Below are 21,593 nucleotides of genomic sequence, written 5' to 3' on the forward strand. Positions count from 1 at the left end.
GCGGCGGCGGCGGCGGCCCGGGGGCGGGGCCCGGGGGCGGGCGGAGCCGGGTTGGGCCGCGGCGGCGGGCCGTCTCAGGCCGCGGTCCCGCCCCTCCCGTCCGGCCGCAGCCGCCGCCGCTGCCTGGGGCTTGGTTGAAGCAGACGGTGGGTCTGGCCGGGAGTGTGGTGCCGCTGCGGCTGCGCGAAGGGACCAGCGGGCAGGTGAGTGCTGGCGGTGGTCCCTCCGCGCGAGCGGCCCGCGGGGCAGATTCGCGCCGTCGTTCCCGAGCGCTGAGAGGCTGCCCCCAGTCCTGGCCGGCATCCCTCGGCCGAGGTCCGGCCCGCGCTCCGCTGGCCGCTTCGGGCCCGGGGTGTGCTAGGCGGTGGCGCCCTGGGGCCCGGAGGGGAGGGCTGGGTATGGGCGACCCGGTGGGGTCGGAGGGTGCCGCTTGGCCTTTGCCCTCCGGCCCTGCCCGGACGGGGGCGAACTCGCCGCTGCCCCGCGTGTTGTTCTGGAGCCCAACGCTCCGGTCCCCGCTCCGCCCGCCGCCCAAGGTGGTGGCAGGTGCAGTGAGCGCCGGGCCCCTCGTTGTCCACCGGGTGGGGCCCGGGCCCCTTTCCCTGGCGCTCGTAGGCTCGGCTCAGCGTGCGGCCGGCTCGCGCGCTCTCGCTTCCTTCCTTCTTCCCGTCGTCACCCCGCGGCTTGGGTGAAGGCTGTGTGTGGCTTTATGTTCCTCTCTCCAAATCTGAGGTGCCCGCCGGGGTGCCCGCGGACTAGCCCCTGCTTCTCTCACTTTCCAGTTATGAAAACAGTCGTTGAAAATAGGTCATCTTTCTTCCCACGCGCCCTGGCCATCTTCCACACGCTTCGTGCCCTACTAGGGAGAAGAATTCAGTGCTTTGGAGTTTGTCATTCCGGCATTAAACTCTTTCTCCTCGTGGCTCCAGCCTGGCGACGCAGCTCTGCCTCTCCGATTGCCGCTTGGGGAAAGGAGAGGATTACTGTCGGGCGCCACTTGCTGCGGGGGGCCTCACCCCCGCGGTGTGTTGACACACTTAGGGTCACTTGAAGGGTATTGTTTTGCTTTTCCAAATGTTTCAAAAGCAAACGTGTGATGTTTCAAAAGCAAAAATAAATTTATAAAGTATATTGACAGTTTAATTTTGCTTTTACTAGGAGCCTTGGAAGAGTTAACGTTTTGACAATGGACCTGAAGGTGGTTTGGTTGTAGTGGTGGTTACACAGCTATACGCCTGTGTCAAAACTTAGAACTGGACCCAGAAAAGTGTGAATTTTGTCGTATATAAATGATACTTCTCCCTACTCCATTTTTATTCTTAAAAAAATGACCCCACTGGTGTTTCAAAACTGACCTAACCATTAGCCTCTAAGAGGTTTCCCTTACTATTTTAAGGGAATGCATTTACCCCAAGAATATAGCAAAATAATCACAGCTTTCCTCTCCACGGTTAAAACTTGGCAAGACTTGCTTGAACCATGGTGTATTGTGTCTGTAGAGGCTACGGTGCTTGCAAGTCCTGCCTTACCAAATGAGTCCCAGGGGCTGCTGTGATTGATATTTTGGTAAAGTTCCAGCAATTTAAGGAGTTTTTCTCTGGCCCAAGAAAGTAGTTTGTAACGCCAGTTTCTCGAACAGCTGCAGAACAACCTCTTTATTGGGACCCCGAATAACCTTGGCTTTAGCCTTCTGCTGCCCCTTCCTGTCTGCGCTCCTTTCTCTCTGTGTATTCAACATTGTGGGTTCATATCTGAAATGAAACTCCAGTCTCAGCCAGGGAAATGGTTGCTGCTTCTCATCTCCAGCATGCTAACATCTCTCAGTGCTTTTCTCCTGGAATGCGAATGAGGTTGGAGTTGATAGTTAAAACTTTGATGCCCGCATGTGCTGTAGGAATGAAAGTTTCTGTTCAATTCTGTCAATAGGGGTGCAGTAAGATTGTCAATAAGAAAGGGACACTTACTGAGCCTCTCTTCCTGGTGGTGAACATTTAAGCCATGTTTTAAATGATAATTAAACCTTTGCTTTAGAGGCCACTGGAAAAGGAGAAAACTAGAGGCCTTTCTGCAGATTTTTTCCATTCTGAAGTTCAGCTGTCTTTATTTTGAAAGCTCTGATAACAGGTCACAATGGCCTCCTTACAACTTGATGCTCTCATATTAGAAGAGAAGGACAAAGGAGATGGCAGCAGGAGGACAGTATCAACATTAGTACAACAGAGGCTTGCTTGTAGTAAATATTTAGTAGGTAATTATTGAAATCAATGAAAACCAGGTACCTCGTTTGTGCTGTGTGGAATTTTGGTGACAGTACGAGTAAAAATCTTACCTCTTAGCTCAGGGTTACTCTACATTGTTTTTAAGTAGATGTCAGTTTAGTTTGAGGCTTTCCAAGTCTCTTAAAACGTTTCAATTACATACTCTCCTTTTTTCTTATCACTAATCTGAAGTAGCTTTTAGAAATGTAACTAATAATAGTGTGTCTTTTTTTGTGTGGTTTGATGACTATCTTTCACTGGGAGGGTTTTTATCTTTAGAAACTGGTTTGTCTGCCCCTGGCTACTGTGCATGGTGCTTCTGTTGGGGCGTGGGGAGGAAGAGTTTCAAGTGTGTTTCCTCTCCTTGGACCTAAATCCTGGGAATGGGGCCTAGATTTTGCTGCCTCCCTTTCCCCTCCAGAATAGCAGTCATTTATTACTATGGCATTAAACATTTTTAACAGAAGAGTGAATATATCTTTATTATGTTATTTTGGAAGTTGCTTGTGGCCAGTTATTTTTTCAATTAGCTAGCATTGTAATTGAGGCCAATATTTTGATTTGCTGTGTGCAACCTTTTTCTCTTGCTATAGTCGTAGCAGTGTTTATCTTGGATATCTGTTCATTCTGAGTCATATTTAGCCAGTTAAGAGGACTAAGGAGTTCTTGCTTTTAAATTTTTCTAGGTTTCACTTTTGTTGTGTTTACAGGTGTACCTTCCTTGGCAAAATTGACTTCTGTACATTGGATTTCCTTTTATCATCTCACTTTCCGATTCATAAAGTTGGAGATGTCAATCAAGTGTTTTTATCTGCAGATATAATTAATTTACATAATGTAAATTTACATAAAGTAAAAATAACTTTCTAACACACTATTAATATGCACACTATATTTTTCTATTATAAACGAATTGAGACTTGTTTTTTGTTTCTTTTTCAAGTCACTTAGTTGTCTTAAAAAGCTTAATTAGTACAATTGGAAAGTTAGAAGTCTTGCTTTTTCTCGTTTAATTCACCTAGTAACTCAAGCCAGAGATTAGCTGTGTGGACTCCATTTCTAGGTGGGGAGTTTTCTCCAGGTTTTGGAAATAAACAGATGGTAAGACAAGAGGTACGAACACAGGCAATTTTCAACTGAAATTGACAATTTTCAACTGAAATAAGTTTGGAAGAAAAATGACTCCAAATGATGATAAAAGTCATATCCTAAAGTTAAAACTTTGAAATTCTTTCTTACTCAGGTCCTTTCCAAGTTGAAATTAATTGATAATCAAGGTAAGTCCAGCCACTCACGGCCGACAATAGAAGAGAAGACCGACTCGAGTTCAGATTTTGACAGGGATCTGAGTGGTACTGTTTACCACGCAAAGTGGGATTGTAACGTTTCACATGCCCAGGCTCAGTCATGGGGGACAGAGGGACAGAGCAGGAAGAAACTCTGTCAGCGTTTTTCAGAAAGAGTAAAGAATTGTCTAGAGTATGTAGATAATCAGGAGTCTACATAGAACGTTTAATAAATATGCACTATGTTAGGCTTATTACCTATCTACGATCCTGCATCTCACTTTCCATCTTTTTTAGGATACAATTCATTAGAACATAAAAGGTCTCAAAAACTTCTGTGACTAAGTGGTTTAAGGTGTCAAGCTCAGTGAGGCATGACTTCAATATCAGTAGTTTTCTGTTAAGCACAGTTAAGAGAAAGTAAGGCTTCGTGTTGAAACATACTCGTTAGTTGCTTTTACCATAACATTGACTAATGACTAATAAAGTTTTCATTTGATTGTAATGCTTTAGTATTGCTACAGGTCATGGTCAACTAAGTGGTTTCTGCAGTTTTGTGATCCAGGACAAGAGGATGTCCTATTTCAAAGATGGGTGTGGGGTGTGTGGGACCGGGTGGAAGCTAATTTGAAAGTTTTGATCATGTCCCACACTGAAGCGGAGGCCACTCCTGTGTATTTGGACAAGGCCGGCAAAATGGCTCTGTACTTTTTAAAGACCAGAGAGAAAACCTTCACGTCGTATGTTTTACTACTTGAGGGAATACTGTTGTTTTGAACTTCCGAGGTGACAACAGACCTTCAGAGCCTTCATGGATGGGTTGGTTTTGAGCTGTGAGTCCATGAAATCTATTGAGTATCAGTCAAGTTTGCCATCAAGCTGTGCTGGGGAGGCTCTGCCTCCAACTATCTATCATCTTGCATAAAATTAATTAACCTCCAAACTTCAGCTTTCTCATCTGCAAAGTGGGCATAAATAATGTCTGTCTGTGGTGTAAAATGCTTCCCTCAGCTCCTGATGTAGTAAATTCCCGAATGATGCCACTATGATGAAGACAGCCATGCTGGGGACCCGCCATGGCACACTGGCAGGGATCGCATAGCTGCAGTAGCCTAGAAGCAAACAGCACGATGGTTAGCATGAGGAACTGTGTTTCGGGTCACACACTCCGTTTGCTCCAGCATGTCTGTCTTGCTGCAGGTCAGTGTATGTGAGGAAGGTTCCAGGTGACTACCGTCTGACCCTGAAGGCTAGGGGAGCGTGTGCACTGACTGCGCGAATGGCTTCACTTGTGCACTTGGCTTGTAGAAAAGCGAGTGCAATCTTAGGTATATTATTACTGAAACCTCCTTGAATTGAGTTCCAGGAAGGCAGTGGTCCCTCTCAGAGCACATCTGAAGGGTTTTGTTGACTTCGAAAAAAAATTCACTGAAGTGTAATGTACCGAAGTGGTTTTGTCCATTTTTGAGAAGTACCTTGTGAGGAGCATGTTAGGTCTGGAGAAGGAAAGACTGGGGGCGAGGGGGGGGGGCACAGGAAGCTGTGTTCAAAAATTTGAAGGGTTGTTTTCTCTTTTAAAGGCAGACTTGAGACAGGTCATGGTGGATGATGAACTTAAGTGATGGAGCAGCAGCTCGGGGCCGCAGTGCGGTGTGTTGGGGAGCAGAGGTGCACCCTCAGAACTTTTGGTTTGTTCCAGCCTCTGCCACTTGGCAGCAGCAAGCCTCAGGTGGTGTCGTTGGTACCAGGGATGACACAGCCCTGCCTCTCGCACAGGGTTTTCGGACGAATGAATAGTGGATCGCAAAGCACTTTAACAGCCATGGCTGCTACGTAACATTAGATGTCATTATTTTAAACGTGTGGGGCTGAGAGTTAACACAGGTAACCCCAAAGGTCTCTCCTAAACCTGAAATTCCACAATTCTACAATCTAGAATCCTTTATGGGAGGACTGTGGGTGGTTTCAAGGTAATTGGACACATTACAGCTGTTCCTTCACACTTATCGTTTTTTCTTTCTTCTGTTAGAAAGATACAATAGGAAATGATCATTCCTGATACCAAATTATTCTTTGCTTTATGAGAGGTTTTTTTTGCAACTCCCTTTAAATAGGAGGCTCATTTTAATTTAAGTATATTTGCAACTTAATTCAATAGCAGTTTAAAACTCAAACTATTATGTCTTGAGGAGTCAATCAGAAATAGTTTAAGCACCTCTAAAATTATGGTGTAAATTAGTGGAAAAATAGCAAAAAAGCATTGTAGAAAGCAAGAAACATCTGTTTTTTAAAAACCTCAAGTTTGTGTACATGTATATCTATATCTATCTGTATGACAGCCCAAATTGTTCTGTGTAAAGATTGAAATTTTACTTACATGCCATTTATAGGTCCATGTTCATCCTCCTACTTAAGAAGCTCCTGAGTTGAAGTGAATTCCAGCTTCCGGCCTGCCTGCTTGCCTTGACTTCTGGGTCCTTTAGAGTTGTGACACATCAGGACCTCCTTTGATAGATTGGAGTGATGGGTGCTAGTTGGCCGCTTTACCTGGTGTAAGTTAGGATGGCTTGACCCTACTGCGAGGCCCTGCTCGTCTGCAGAGAAAGAGCACATGTCTGATGCACGCTATGGTTTCCGTTAGCTGGGTGCCGTGCGACGCAGGCTGTGTGTGCCTTTCCGGTTCTGCAGGAGAGACATCAGCACAGTTAATACTTTGCAGTTTGGGAGTGCTTTCATTTTCCTGAGCCATCATCCCATAACTTGTATTTTAATTCGGAGCGTAGTAATCCGATCCCAGTGGCCTGCAAAGTATTTTCGTGAGATTCTTTTCTTCCTACACAAAGACCAGGCAGCCTCTCACACTCCCTTCAAGTGCGTTCTGCAGCCGGGCGCCTGAGGTAGGAGGCAGCCACGGGGCCATTTTCTCCTTCAGTCAACCCAGCTGTAAAGTGGGCTACATTGAAAAGCAGATGCTGGGTTTGAGCTAAGCTTTCCCGGATAAATTGCCAAATAAGTATCATCAAAAATGTTTATTCTAGTTGGATTTAGTTGAAGGCAACTGAAGAAAAATACAAATATACATCGTTTCCACTCAGACTTTTTGGAAAAAAAAGAAATGCTCACGCAGCTGAATTCCAGCTCAGTCTGTTCAGTATGTGTGAACTACGTAAAAATGGGTCGACCGTCCATCCAGCACCCTCTCTGACCACCACCCCCGCCGTCAGCCAAGGTCCCGACGTGCACTTACTCTTATTTCTGGGACCTGTTTGTCCCACCACAGAGATGATGTGTAGAAGCATCACTGGGTTGGTCCGAAGTGGTTGTTGATTACAGATGCCACTTGCATATTAGTCAGCAATTTAGATAGTTGAGTATGCATTTACTTTACTGTCTTCTGAAGCTCATTTTACCTATCAGGTAGAGAAGTTGTTGGTGGACTTGCTAAATAGTTTATGGTGTTTTAAAGAGCCACATTTTGAGGATTCTGTACATTGTTAAACTATCTTGATTAAGAAAAGTAGCTGTGTGTGAAACTCCTGGCGCGCTGCTCCATCTTACAGATGCCCCTTTGAACAGCTATAACTATGATTGTTCGTAGAATCCGTTTGTCTGTCAGTCCTCTGTTGCTTTTCTACATATTTTCTTTTTTTAATTATTTTTTTAATTGGGGAATATTGGGGAACAGTGTGTTTCTCCAGGGCCCATCAGCTCCAATCTAGTTGTGGAGGGCGCAGCTCAGCTCCAAGTCCAGTTGCCGTTTTCAATCTTAGTTGCAGGGGGCGCAGCCCACCATCCCATGTGGGAATTGAACCGGCAACCTTGTTGTTGAGAGCTCGCGCTCTAACCAACTGAGCCACCCAGCCGCCCTCTACGTATTTTCTTTTGTCTTAAGTGTTGTATAAATCTTTTTTATTCTTTCCAGATAATTCAATAAAAATTTGTAAATTATACCTGATTTCAATCTAAACTTTGGGAGAACTTTTATTTAGCATTGTATCTTCTGGCTAGTATTTGAAATTTCACTTGAGTGTGGGAGTGTGTACACACACTTAATTTAGCACATCTTTATATTTTTCTAATATACATGTTTGCAATAAATACTGGAGATAAATGTCTGGTCTTTGTAGGAACTTGGTGAATTTCTAACAGGGAGCTTTTCCCCCTGAGAGCCCTGTGGATGTACGAGATGTCTACTTGACTGTTTCGTTTGTTGAAACTGGGAATCTAGCCCCAGATACAGCTGAAATCACAATGAAAATGATTCATTGTGTGTAACCGATTTTTGAATCATAAATGAAAAGTGTAGGTAGTTATTTCAATTCAAATCCATAATGTAGGGCAGGGGTGTCCAAACTTTTTTCAACGTTTTTCACCAAGGGCCTTATGCAGTAAAATACACAAATAGCCGGGCCACTCACTCGAGGTGAAGTACGTATTGCCTCACCTGGTTTATTTAAGTAAACTAAATATATTTTTGGAATTCGCTGCGGTCCAATTAACAATGGATTGCAGGCCGCAGTTGGCCCGTGGGCCGCAGTTTTGACACCCCTGATGTAGGGGAACTCTTGTTAGCTGAAAAAGGCTGAAGGAGGTTGAATTTAGGAAACCATTCTTACTGGATTCTCCCACCTTCTCAAACTGAGTCTTAAAATTTAGTCATCCTTCTTGCCCCTCCCTGTTCAGTTGCCTTCCTGATTTGAGGAACTCTCCTTGCTGAGTCTTGCTTCCCTACCTCCTCATCTCTGAGGCCAGGCCTCTCCTTCGCTCGGCTCCTGCATGTCTCCTGCAGCCGCTAGCAAGGTCCCTGGGCATGGTCCCAGGCATGGACCAGAGAGCTTGTTTCAGTGAGTCTCCTGCGCTTACAGCCTGCCTGTGTGCCGGACGCGATACAGGATTTCAGGTTGGAAGCTGTGGGCTTCTGGCCAAGTCACAGCTAAGCCCCCTGAAGCAGCTGCCGTCACCGGGGGCCTCTGTGGGTGTGGCGGCGGGACCATGTCTGACCAGCGAGAGCAGCACACAGATAGATGCCTGTGCCCCGGTCATGGTGCCCACAGGGCTTCCAGCCACGTGTTGGCCATCGCTCTTCCCTTTCCGTGGAATACACTTACCCCTGCTTTGCTGCTGCGAAGAGGGAAGGCTTTTGGAGGGCCTCCTCAGGGTTGCTGAGCACCTAACACACAGCAGGTCTGGCCCCCAGGGCCGCAGGGAGAGCCAGGCGAGCCCCTCACCGGAGGCGGGTTTCTGCAGGCGACACACACTTGGGAGTGTGATCAGAGCCCTTCTTTCCACACTTATGGCTAGTTTTCGTTACTTTTAGGTCAAGTTCAGTGGCCCTCCACAGAAGTGCCCTTGGGAGACACGGAGGGGCCTGAGATGCAGAGAAGAGCCACTGGTGCCTCCTGTCCCACTGTCTCATCTGTTTGTGGAATGTTCTGGTCGTTGCTTATATGTTAGACCTTACAGGACTTGTGGGTGGTTGAAGTACCAGATTGGGAGGTACTGGGAGACCTCATTCAAGTCTGTGGTCTGCCACGGACTCCAGTGAAACTCTGGGCGCGGGACTGTGAATTTTCCGTGGAACAAAATGAAGGAGTTAGGTGACCTCTCTCTGAAGTTTCTTTGAGCTCTAACATGTCCAGGGAAATGATCTTTTTAAAGCAAAGCGTGGAGAATACAGGTGTATCTGTTTCTGTGCCCAGAGGACAGTTTTCGATACATGTATGTATACTTAACTTTTTTCTCTGTAGTATCGGGGAATAAACATTTTAGTATACACAACAAAATCTGTGTAATTTGAAAGAAGTTCTAGAGTAAAATTTGCTTCTATTATAGTTTCTGTAGGTGAAAAGAAACAGTTTCTTCCAGAGACTACAAAGCAGATTTTTTTTCTTTTGAGAGCCTCCAAATGCTAATATTTGTTACACATTTTTTTCTCTTTTTGGAAGGAAACTTCAGGATATAGCACCTGTGAGGTAAGTTCTTAGCATCTTAAGGCTAAGCCACTGTGGTGCCACCTTTTATTACTTGATTTTGTTCTTTGGAAATGTAATGTGAACTTCTCTTTGTCTTTTCTTCCTCTTCTCTGTAGTCAGAAAATGGGTAAGAAGAGTCGAGTGAAAACGCAAAAGTCAGGCACCGGTGCTACAGCAAGTGTGTCACCGAAGGAAACCTTGAACCTGGCTAGTGAGCTGCTGCAGAGTAAGTCGCGCTCTCGGCCTTCCCATGGGGCACGTGCCTTTTGGCTCCTGTGTCCTCAGTGCTGCGTGGGACAGTCACCCATGTGGTGAGGCGTGAAGTGAGCCTGTGAGCTGGGCAGGTTACGGAACCTCTTCCACTGCGGCGTGCTCATCTGCACGCGGAGCTTCCGCGCCACTGTCAGGGCCGCGTGACTGAACGAGGCCTGTATGTGATACTGAATGTAAAGCGCCCATAGCGCAGGCGCCACGGCAGGGGCTTCCCTGGGCACGGGGGACACGGACAGGCTCATCCACTTGTTAGCAATGTGGCCTCGGAAGTTACTTCCCCACTCTGAGTCTCAGTGTTCATACCAGTAAATAAAGACTCATCTCGGGAGTGTCACGAGGGCCACGTGAGCTACGGCACATGAAGGTGTGTTCTGGGATGTCGAGCCCCAGGGGGGCAGACCTGGAAGCCAGCGCTCCCTTACTAGGCTGGCTCAGCCTCATCATTAGTGGTTCAGTAAGAGTTGGCCAGTTTTCACCTGCTGGAGTTAGGTGTTCTTGGTTCAAGGAAAGGAAATCTCTTGCTTTGGAAAGGTAGCATAAACTGGTAACTTGTTTTTTACTGGTGCTGTGCATGTTTTAAATTTAGCTGTAGTCACTCTATTAACTACTAACTACACTGGTCTCATTTTCTTTGCTCTTTATGTTTAGATTCTGTGAGTCTAAGCCCCAATACAAGTGTAGCTTTCTCTCCCTGACAAGCAGGCAGCAGCGAGTCCGGGTCATGTCCCCCCTTGAGTATCCCACTGCCCCTGGACCCTCACGTCCCCCTCCTGCAAGAGCGCTGTGGGTCCCCACAGAGCCCTGACGCACTGACCGCTTACCACCTGCCTCCCCACTAGACCAGCAGCTTTAGGACAGGCTCCTCTCCGCATATTCCAGGGCCTCAGTCAGTGTTTGTTGATGGAAGAATGAAGTAAGACTGGTCGGCCTTAATGTTGTACTTATGAGTCAGCATCTGCCTGGTCATTACTGATTACACACCACGGAGACTCCGTTCCGGACAGCAGAGCGGGCCAGGAGGTTTAGCGGAGCGTGGGAAGGGCTCTCTCTCTAAACTGGTAGCTGTTTCAAAGGGAAGAGCTGCTGCAGGCCGGGTGCCCCGAGTGCAGCCTCCCAAACACCAGTCTCAGGTGTTGCCTGTGGTCCTGGCCTACAGCAGAATCCCCGCTGCTTTCTTAGCACTGACCCTGCTGTCTCTTTTTGTGACTCCCCCAGAGGGCTTAATATAGTGCCTTACACATGGATGTGGAATGTTTGTTGACTAATTGTCCTCATATCCAAATTGATGGTTCTCTTAGCCATTGTTACAGGTTTAACTAGAAATAAACATTGACTTTCAATGTTCCCGTCTCTTACCATCTACAAGAGTTTTCAGGGCAGTATTTTGCAGGTTAGCATAGCTTTTTAGGTTTTCCTGTTTGCAAGTATGATCTAAGGACGGTGTATCAGAGCAGCAGGAAGGAAGTAAATATAAGCTGGGTGTTCACACCAGGTACTGGGGCAGCAGTTGAGCACGTGGCATTTGAATAGTTTCGGAGGGTTTATAGCTTGAAAAGTATAGCTGACTTGCACTTCTCACGTTTCTCATCATGGCTATAGTATCTTTGTCCTTTAAACCAACGGCAACAACAAAACCCAAATCCTCTTTCTTCTGAAGACTAGCAGGTTGAGCTGAAAGAAATGTGTGCGTGGCTTTTATGTTACAGAATGCAGTAGTCCTGCCCCTGGCCCGGGAAAGGAATGGGAAGAGTATGTGCAGATCCGGTCTCTGGTGGAGAAAATACGGAAAAAACAGAAAGGTACGTTTTCTAGAATGCCAATCCTAGTTTAAGAAAATCATGTCGAGACTCATCATAAGTCAGAAAGGTTTTGGGAGTAGTCACGCTCTCAGTGTCTTTCATGCCTCTGCAAGGTTGGGGAAGGGGCTGCCAGGCTGGGAGAGATTGCCCTGGGCACTTCTCGGGAGCCCACCCGTTGCTGAGAGGCCGCCTGCTTTGCAAGGGGTAACAGTGTTGAGCTCTGTGGAGGGGAAATGCTTGTTTCTGGGGGCTAAAATGATATGCCTTTTCCTTATCCTTATTTTAGGAAATAGTTACTTAAATCTGTTTCTCCATACTGTGTTCCCTTTAGGGTTTGAGGTCAGTCCATAGTGCTGTGTGTGGTCAACACACAAGTATTTACTGATTGCTTAATGTTTCGCCGAGGTTTACAATGAACTGAAACATATTTTGATTAAATAAGAGATGTACTTTTATTTCCGAGCTGTTTTTACGGGTGTATTCAGTAGATGTCGGAATGATTCTCGGCCACGCTGGCAAGGGGGCCAAGTGTCAGCTGAAACAGCCTGTTCAGCATACCTATTGTTTTTGTTCTGTAATGCACAGAAAGCAAGGGCACCAGTCCTTCAGGGCCACGAGGAAGGTGCAGGGGAAACATAATAAGGAGCCTGTGCTTACAAGGAGGAGGAAAACCTTCTTAGACTCCTGTTTATGTATTGTCAGGAAAGTGAGTCAGAGGAGGGTTTGTTTTTTATTTGCTCCCTGAAGTAGTAGCTTTATTGCTTTCCCACAAACATCTACAGTCATGCAGCCTTTGGTTAGATGGTCTCAAGCCCCAGATGGTGACAGGCTCCTTTATGATGTGTTTATTGGCACTAAATGGAGACTGCTAATCCTGCCTCATCAAAAATGGGGCTGAAAAGTTTTGTGTATCCTCAGTGTCTCCTGAGCACAGACCGTTGACTACAACTTATGCTAAAGTTAGAGATCTCGCTCGTTCTCAGTAAGTGAAGCGCAAGGTCTGTCTTTCCCATCACTCGATAGGAGATGTGCTGCGGCTAGCTGGTGATTCGTTTTGGTTTTTTTCAAGATTGGAGTGTTACTGGTATTTCCTATGTCAGTTACGCGCTATGCTTTATTTCCTGGGAGTTGCGTGAATGATACATGTCCTAAAAGCAGCTCTTATTTCCTGAAACTCGGATTGATACAGGTTTGTCTGTTACTTTCGATGGAAAAAGAGAAGATTACTTTCCTGACCTAATGAAATGGGCATCTGAAAATGGAGCTTCTGTCGAGGGTTTTGAAATGGTTAGCTTCAAAGAAGAAGGCTTTGGCTTGAGAGCAACAAGAGATATCAAGGTGAGTGTATAGCCTGTTGGTCTGGCCGCCGGTCTGTGTGTCTGGACTGGGGTGTCGTGGAGGAGGCACAGGACGTGGAGACCGATGCCTTGGGCTAGTGCACCTGTTGGCAGGGAGGCAGCGTGCCACCAGCGCTCGCTCTCCCGCCCGGCAGCCTCCTGGTAGAGCCCGTGTTCCGGGCAGCCCCTCCCAGCTCGTCCTCCTCGGGAGCTGTGCTGGGGGCCGGCACTTCCCATGTCTGGGCCTCTGTTAGGCGACGACAGAATGCGCCTCACAGAATTCTGAGATTTAAATGCAGACAGGATGTGGGCTCAGGTGGTTTGCAGGGAGCGCACCCAGGGCCTGCGGTGGACGGGATGTGGGGTGGGGTACGCTGGAGGCTGGTTTGCTTGACGATGCTACCAGTCTCTTGGATGGAGGCACCGCTGCTGAGAGACAAACCAAAGGAAAGGAAGAAAAATACACATCTGCTGAAGGACAAATGCTTTTTCTCCGCTCTGGTCCTTCCTTCAAGATGGAGGGAGCAGCAGCCTCTCTCAGCCTCTCACTGTGCCTCTCCTAGAAAGAAGGCGGAACTTAATCTGTTTGATGATTGGGGTTGGCCCCTTTCTCGGTGGGATCTGGCTGCCTATGTGCATTCATTGTGCTGTGTCCTCTGCACCCTCTGAGTTTTCCAGGGGCAGGTCACACATGGGGAGGCCTGTGGGGCTCCAGTGCTGCCTGTAACCAGGTGGGAGAGTCTAATTCTGGGGTTCAGTAGGTGGTATTCCGGGTGACCATCTGTTGTCATCTTGTATCTCTCTGAGTTGCTTCAGAACCTGGGTGGAGGAAATGGGTGTTAACTTAATAGGTCCTCTTAGACTTCAGCAATGTTTTCGGCCAGGTTGTAGGTATACTGACAAACCATACACTGGTTTATTAGATACCTTCTAAATATCTAGTCTGTCAGCAGTACCTTGCTTGTTCTTATGCCTGGCTTCCAAAAGAAATCCAGGGTCTCTTCCTGCGTGATGCTTATAACCTATAGTAAGGGACAAGACACACAGAAACAATCAGATAGTAGATAGACGTTGGTAAAAGGCCAGAGGAAATGAGCGGTCACACGTTCTGCCCTTGCATCAGATGGGTGGCGTCATCAGCGTGCACACTGCCCCAGCCGTCCCAGCGGGGGTTTGTCTTCACTGCGTGCACGGGCTTTTTTAAGCTTTATTGACGATTGCTGATACGTCAAAAATCGCACATATTTAATATATATATTTGATGAGTTTAAACATGATACACCCGTGGTACCATCACCACAGTCAAGGTACTAGAAGCAGTATAAATACACATACAGAACACGCTGAGAAAAAGCCTCTCCTGTTGCCAAAATAGGAGATAATACTTTGGGGAAAAAAATGAGTAAACCAAAGTCTGTCTTAGGGGCTTGTGCTTTTGCTGGGAACTGTTTTTAAAGACAAGTGTGGAGAGGAAGGACTGTTCCCCTAGCTTCAAACACGCAGTAGCAGGCGGAGCAGCTGACATGGACGGGGTAGGGTTCTGTTGGAGGTAGACATTTTGTTCTGTTTTTTAGCGCTTAAAAATATAAGTGCAGCAGAGAATAAAATAAACACCTTTGTGCTCCGCCCCAAGTTATAGTTGCTTCAAATTACAGTTGAAAGTCCCTTTTTTGATTCTCTCTCAGTATGTATAGCTTTTCTACTGTAAACAGGATTTTAAACCAGCTTCCACTCACTTAACCACATCGTAAGTGCTTACATTTAAAATATATTTGGTAATTAAAATGAAGTACTTACCTGCAGCCTTAAGTTGTGTTTCACGTGTCGTGGGCTTTCTGACCATAGACACTGTTGGATTGAAGACTGTAATACGTTTTGATGATTCTACTGTTTTCTTGTTTTTTTTTCCTCCTAGGCAGAAGAGTTATTTTTATGGGTTCCACGGAAATTGCTAATGACTGTTGAATCTGCTAAAAATTCAGTTTTGGGTGAGAATAATTTCTGACTGTTCAAAGCCAAGTGAAAATGACAGAAACACGTAAAATGTCATTTTGTGGTGCTAAGGACCATATTTGGTTGTTTTCTCAACTAGCGAAATACTCCCCTGAATCCACATTAAGTGTTTTCCATGCTTGTCATCTGACATAGTAGAAGAGTGTCCAAACAAAGATGCATGTTACTTTATGTGTTACAAGACTTTTTGGGTATTTCTATAATTTTAATATGTATTTCGAATGCACACTTTTGAAAGATGTTGGTGGAACTTACGCTGTTAACTTCTGGGTTACTTCAGGGCCCTTGTATTCTCAAGACCGAATTCTTCAAGCCATGGGAAATATCACACTGGCCTTTCATCTGCTGTGTGAGCGCGCCGATCCTAACTCTTTCTGGCAGCCCTACATTCAGACCCTCCCCAGCGAGTACGATACCCCTCTCTACTTTGGGGAAGACGAAGTTCGGTACCTTCAGTCCACACAAGCCATCCACGACGTCTTCAGCCAGTATAAGAACACGGCTCGGCAGTATGCCTACTTCTACAAAGTCATCCAGGTGAGCCGCTGGCTGCTTCCTGACGGTCTGCCTGACAGGGCGGGTGGGGGGGGAAAGGAAATTGATTACATAGGTGTTCACTTGACATCTTAGAAAGCATGCTGCAACATTTTGCTTTTCACACGAAAATGTGTTTTAGTCCATTGTTTCCATTTTCACAGCAATATCACTGAAATATGGTTTGACTATATTGATTTCATCAGGGTCCGTGTTAATATAGGCAGCAATTGTTCCTAAATTATGAAAGGCACTAAGTTTTTCCGAAAGCAAAATACAATGAAAATTTAAAAGCCACAAAATGTATCTAATACAAAAAAGTGCTTTGTGCATAAATTTTCCAAGAAACTGAAGCTCTGTTTGTGTGTTCTTCATACATATTAGCAGTAAAATGTTGACAATTAATTCACTAATTATAATGCTGATTTGTTTTTTAAAGTATGCTGTATATTAGTCCATTTTAATTTGTTCTAAGTAGAAGTGGTGTATAAAAATCTCTCTAAGGTTGTGAATGAGGCCTCGGAGCCCGTGGCCGATAGGAGCACAACTTCCTGTGAAAACGAGGGCATCGTGGCCGAAGTCACCTTGGCCAGGCAGAGTGGTGGCAGTGGAGAGGGCGGGCTCTGGGGCCGGCCTGCCGGGTTTGAGTCCCTGCGGCTCCTTGTGGAGCGCTGTCCTTTTGGGCAATCTCTGCTTTCATTCTCGTGTCTGTAAAATGGGATAATGCAGCGTCTGACACGCAGGGCTGCTGAGCGGAGGAAAGGAGTTGACCTACGTGAGACCGTCTGTACAGTAGGCCTCGTTATAGAGACGCTCGGTTTATGTTCCCGTTTTGTGTTTCGATCCTTCAGGCCCTGTTGTTCGCTTGTTTTGTTTTTTGTTGTTTTTAGTCGCTTCTCCCCCATCCCTGCAGTACCTTATGTTAGCATTTCTTCACCTTTTCTTCTAAGAAACTCCTAGTGGCCGAGGCTAGTGGAGACTGTTCCTGCAAGACTAGGGACTAAACCCAAAGTGACCAACCACAAGCTCAGAATGGCTTCAAAGTCTCATGTTTTTGTTGCTGTTGTTGTTGGTTTTTGGTCTCATGTTTATAAATCTTAAAAATTCATGCAAATGTTTATGTTTGCTCTAGTTTTAAAATCTTGTTAAATGACATTCTGTCAAGTCTGATTGGCACTGTAGGTAAACGGCCCCATCTCTCCTGTGACCCCACATGCCACTGGGTACACTGGGGAACCCCTATTTTAGTGGGAACAGCTCAGCTGTGACCCGACCATGGTCAGTGTGGGTGTGGTCAGTGACAGAGAAAACGGGACCGGCACCTAACAGTGGTAGAAACAGGTGGCAGAAGGGAATCATTACCAACTGAAAATACATCATAGTGAGCTTTCGTAGAAAAGTTCCTAATGAGTGATTTAGTTTCACCATGAGATGTGCCGTGTGACCACCAGGAAGGTGTGTGCTGTGGAGTCGAAGACTCGTGCGTGAGGGCTCAGGACAAAGAAACACGGACTTCAGCAAAACTTCCCTTTCAGAACGTCATATTCTGAGTCTAGCTGCTGTTCTGCTTTGCGAGTGTTCACGTTGCTTCCAGAAGTTTCAGTACCAACCCTGAGTAAACACGAGTGTTAGCATCGTACTGCTGCCTTTTATCAGAGCCGCGTTTTCTCCCCGTGGTACCACACCATGTATCTCTCATGCTTTTCCAGCATCCGACGGGCCTCTGCTCTGTTAGGAGGTCACTGCATCAAGGCATTATTGCTCGGGGGAGAGAGAGTCTATTATGTCAGTTCATATTTAACATTTTCATTACAGTGACCTGCCCCCAGTTTGATTCTTTTTTTTTTTTTGCATTGTGGCTCTTAACCTTTTTCAGGGTCAGGGGAACCGTTTTCCCAGAGAAATAAAAGCAAGTGTGTCCTATATCACAGATACTTGCATACCATTTGAGGGGAGCGGGGCCAAATTCCAGAACTCAGTTCGCTGTTTTCAGTTGTGACTTCCCATTTAAAATCATCTTCCCAGGGTCCGCACCAAGCTGTGCATCTGAACTGAAGCCCATTATTCTTCTGAGCTGACGGCTGGAGTGAGGGTCTCTTGGCCACTGTCTCCTGGAGCACCCGTGGTGTGACAGCAAGCGTGTTTTGGGTCCCTGTGTCTGGTGGGGATCCCAAGTGCATGCAAGCGTCAGGGTCCATCCAGCCTCGCAGCTTACTTGTTTTCAGGCTTTAGGATTTTTATTCTAAGAGAAAAGTAGCACTAGGACTGATTTCCGGTAATTATAAATTCCTTTCGGTAGATTTTACTGCATTGCATTTTTTATTTTAATGTTTCTCTTTCTCTTGCTCTGGTTGTTGTTGCCTAAAAGCTAGAAAAATGATTTCCTGTGTTCTTTCCTTCCAGCATGTTTCCTTGGTCAAGGACCTTTTAGTGAGGCTACTTGTTTGTTCATATTACTTTCTGTCTTTAACTTGCTTTTCCAAGTTCATTTAAAACAGTTTTTCCGAGCCTCTGCTGGTCTTCATGGACTTGTGCTGTACGGTTGTCTATGTTTTTTCATTGTATTTACACTGTATCCTTCTTGAGACGTTCAACATACAGTCTGTCCTTTAGGTGTTCAGCAGATGATCATATGTCACCAGAAGCCTCAGATGCAAGGAATTTGGAGAACATCCCCCCAGGTCCTGGAATAACACCCTTTGGTTCAGTGTCAGTTCATTATAATGTCGATGAGAGGCTGGAGGAACTTCCTCTTGTTAATATGAGTTAGCCTACAGTAAAATTGGTTTTGTCATATGTCATTTCGCTCAAAGTCGCAGAACCTGTCGAGCACGTTACCTGAGGATTTTCTGGACCTTGTGTGAAGATACAGCACCTGCTGGTGAAACTTCACGCTGCAGCCTAATGGGTGCACGTCAACACCCCGACTCTGGAAGCTAAATTCAGGAACGTGGCTCAGCCAAATGCTGGCAAAGGCTTGTGTGGATTGACAACCCTAAGTGGTGGTAAAACTTCTGTCAACTTGTGAAAAGGAAAGAAACCAGGGAAGAAGAGAGCATTAATGGCGGAAGGCAGTGTAATGGCATTTAAAGCTGTCTCAGATTTTTAAACCTGTAAAAATACTCTCAGCAGATCAGGGCATTCCAAAGTTCAGCTCCAAGGGAGATGTTTCGCCTGGAAATAGGGGCCAGTTTTGTTTAGAAATCAGTAGAAAAGTAGGATGTGGCTTAACCCATTTTTGAAGTAGTGTCATTGTGTGAAAGTGAAGTAAATTACATCAGATTTGATTTGATGTAACATAGGTGAATGATAGTCCAAATGTTTCTCACCCATGTCAGTGAAAAAGGATTTTACAGACCCTGTGAGTCAGCTGTTTCATTGGTAATCCCATGTAATGGACCAGGCACTGCGGTCGGAGCTGCCGCCGGGCCTACGGTTAAGAGTTGTCTGAGGGACACGCACAGTTTCCTGTGTTGTTGATCTTGAGCATGATGCTCTTTTAAGTAAATGCAAGTATCCAGGGGTTAACAGAACAGAGAGTCGTATCTATAAAATTACCATTTTTTCCATTGATCTCATAATTTAAGTGATTTGTCCCCCTCTTCCTTACGTTTCCTCTTTGGGGTCCATGAAACAGTTGGAGAGGTGCAAGGAAATGTATGGAGATGGAGAAACTCATTTGGGCCATGAACTTATTTCAAGGCACGCATCCATTGCCGCAAGCTCCCACATTTCCTGCCTTACGCTTCAGGACGGAGTAAGGCAGTCATGTTGGCTGTCTTCCTTGAACAAGCAACTTCTCCTGCCTAGCCAGAAGATTCAAGCAGCCATACTCACAACTTGCTGAAAACAGGGCCGCCAAGAGCCAGAGGAAGATGTCACTTTTGGTTCTTGGCATCTTGTGGCAGTTGTGGCTGAATACAAACAGTTGCTTCTCCCATTTTTCGTGTTCTTGTGACAGTGCCACACAAGGGTAGCGTGAGACGTGAATTGCCAGAGAGTCGATTTAGCCTGTGTTTTCCTAACACATCTACACATAGAAATCTATACAAGGCCTTCAGAAACGAGCATCAAATTGGGGCATTAGGGCGTTTGCGTACTTTACAGATCCTGCCACCCTTAAACTCTTGGGCACTGTGTGTCAGCATCTGAAGCTGTCTGCAGACGTGTGTGGGTGCCACTGTCAGGGAGCACACATAGATGCAAGTGTAACTTCCTCTGCTGGCAGAGGTGCTACCCCGCGCTTCCCAGGGTGCGCACGGCTTGTACTCCGTGTCGTCCCTCCCATGGGGCTCTCCGGAGCCAGCCCTCCCGCTCTGCTGGCCCTTCCCTTCACCTAGAACCTGTGTTAAGAGTCTGGCTTCTAAGGAAAACCAGCCACCACCTCCTCCTGACCTTGGATTTACCGTTTTCTTTTTTTTTTTTTAGCTCATTGTGTCCTCTTGATTGTTTATGAATTCAACTAATATTTATTGAGTGTCTTTCAAGTGTGGGGTACCACACCTGGGCACAGAGACTGGTATCTCTAGGGATGCAGAGATTTGTTTTTTGATTTTGAAATAATTTTTTTTTTTTTTTTAGTAATAAGTTTTGTGAAATTATTTTTTTATTTTTTTATTAGTTTCAGGTGTACAAAACAATGTAATAGTTAGACATTGATCATTTATATTCCTCACAAAGTGATAACTCCCCTTCCCCAATTGAAATACTTCTTTAGACTTACAAAAGAGTTGCAAACATAGTGCAAAGTTCAGAGCGTGGCTGTGGACGCTGCCTCCTAGATACCATTCTCTTGACCTCACTCCCACTTACATATTTCCCTGGAGGCAAATGTGTTCCATATGTGACATTTTTGTTCTCAGCTGACTTCATGTCAGTGTCACGTCCACTGACTGAGGGGTGAGGGGTACGAATAGCTACAGAAGTGCAGAGGGAAGGGACAGAGTCAGAGGTGATGGTGAGTGTGAGAGAAGGCTAATAGAATAGGCTGGCGGTATTGAGGTTCACGAGCAGTGAATCCAGAGTCACTCCTTGGATTGTGATAACAGGAACTGGGTTGAGAGTCCAGGACGGAGGAGGTGAAGAAGGATTTCTGTTTGCAACTTGTTCACCTGAATTGGCCGGGGGCCTTTTTCCGTGGCGCTCGGTCCCTGTGGGGCTGAGAAGGGAGGGTTAAGGGGGCTGGGAGTGGCTCCTGGGCACCTCGGAGGGAACCCAGAGCCACAGCTGATGCCCAGTCAGTGACCCTCCCTGAGGCTGCTTTAATCCTTCCAGCCACCTGGGAGAGAGGTGTTGGTCCTCCCTTTGCAAATGGGAATCTGAGCGATGGAGCAGGGTGTGCACACCTGGGCTGGCTCAGAGCAGCTTAGCTAGACCCCAGCCCATCCAGGCCACAGGCTGGCCAAGCCACAGTCTGTCTCTGTCGCTGCTGGGGACTTAATCTGGGGACGAAGAAGTGGTCTGGTTTTAAGGGCAGAGCAGTCTTGTTTAAATCTGTGTTGGGCTGTAACTTGACACAAAGCTGACGTGGCTTGCCCACTGTGACTCCTGTGCTCACAGGTCCATCCCGTGAGCCTGCCTGGGGTCGGCCTGCTGGCGGTTTCTTCCAGCTCCCTGAACGAAAGCCCTCCCGCCGAGATGTAGTCTCAGCTGTACCGAGGGCAGCTGTTCACTCTTAGAAGAAGCCATAAGGCCCCTGGTTTCCCCCAAAGTGGTGATGAAGCTGGTGGTTCTTTCTCTCTTTTTTATCCTTATCGATTTGACTTAGAATGATGTAAAAAATGAGAAAACACCAGGACTCAGGCAAGTCATTCCAGACTCACACATCTTTGGAGGGATTCCAGTTCCTGTGGGATCTTTGTGAGAGCCTCTGGCTCTCGTGCTGAAACTCCCTGCCCTGTGTCCTTGCTTGTTCCCGATTGCTGACCTTGGCTTTTATTAATCTGTGTTAAATGTATGAGTGTTGGCCTTATTTAAGTTTCTGGTTTTGTCAGTTATCCGAAACGTGTATCTGATGTTCATTGTTTTCATAAACATAGGCTGCAGATATGTCATTTGAAAAGTCGGACTTGTGTTTTTAACTGATCACTTGTTTTGTATACTGTTACAGTAATTCAGATAG

At 46.2% G+C, this 21,593-nt stretch overlaps 1 protein-coding gene across 5 annotated transcripts in view; it reads left to right on the plus strand.

Moving 5' to 3' along the window:
* The window catches only part of SETD3 (SET domain containing 3, actin N3(tau)-histidine methyltransferase), a 61,428-nt gene that overhangs the window by 686 nt on the left and 39,149 nt on the right, over window positions 1-21,593 (plus strand). The window contains exons 1-8 of one of the 5 annotated variants that reach the window (XM_074326950.1): window positions 36-203; window positions 3,502-3,610; window positions 9,490-9,516; window positions 9,633-9,742; window positions 11,496-11,588; window positions 12,778-12,926; window positions 14,841-14,913; window positions 15,219-15,475. In XM_074326950.1, the coding sequence (XP_074183051.1) occupies window positions 9,640-9,742; window positions 11,496-11,588; window positions 12,778-12,926; window positions 14,841-14,913; window positions 15,219-15,475 (675 nt within the window). In that variant the 5' untranslated portion in view covers window positions 36-203; window positions 3,502-3,610; window positions 9,490-9,516; window positions 9,633-9,639. Of the gene's footprint in view, window positions 1-35; window positions 204-3,501; window positions 3,611-9,489; window positions 9,517-9,632; window positions 9,743-11,495; window positions 11,589-12,777; window positions 12,927-14,840; window positions 14,914-15,218; window positions 15,476-21,593 lie in introns of those variants that run through there. The other 4 variants (XM_019751575.2, XM_074326951.1, XM_019751574.2 and 1 more) reach the window with 4 other exon arrangements.

Source organism: Rhinolophus sinicus, linkage group LG03 (genome assembly GCF_036562045.2).
Source record: "Rhinolophus sinicus isolate RSC01 linkage group LG03, ASM3656204v1, whole genome shotgun sequence".
In the NCBI taxonomy this organism is placed as follows: Eukaryota; Metazoa; Chordata; class Mammalia; order Chiroptera; family Rhinolophidae; genus Rhinolophus; species Rhinolophus sinicus.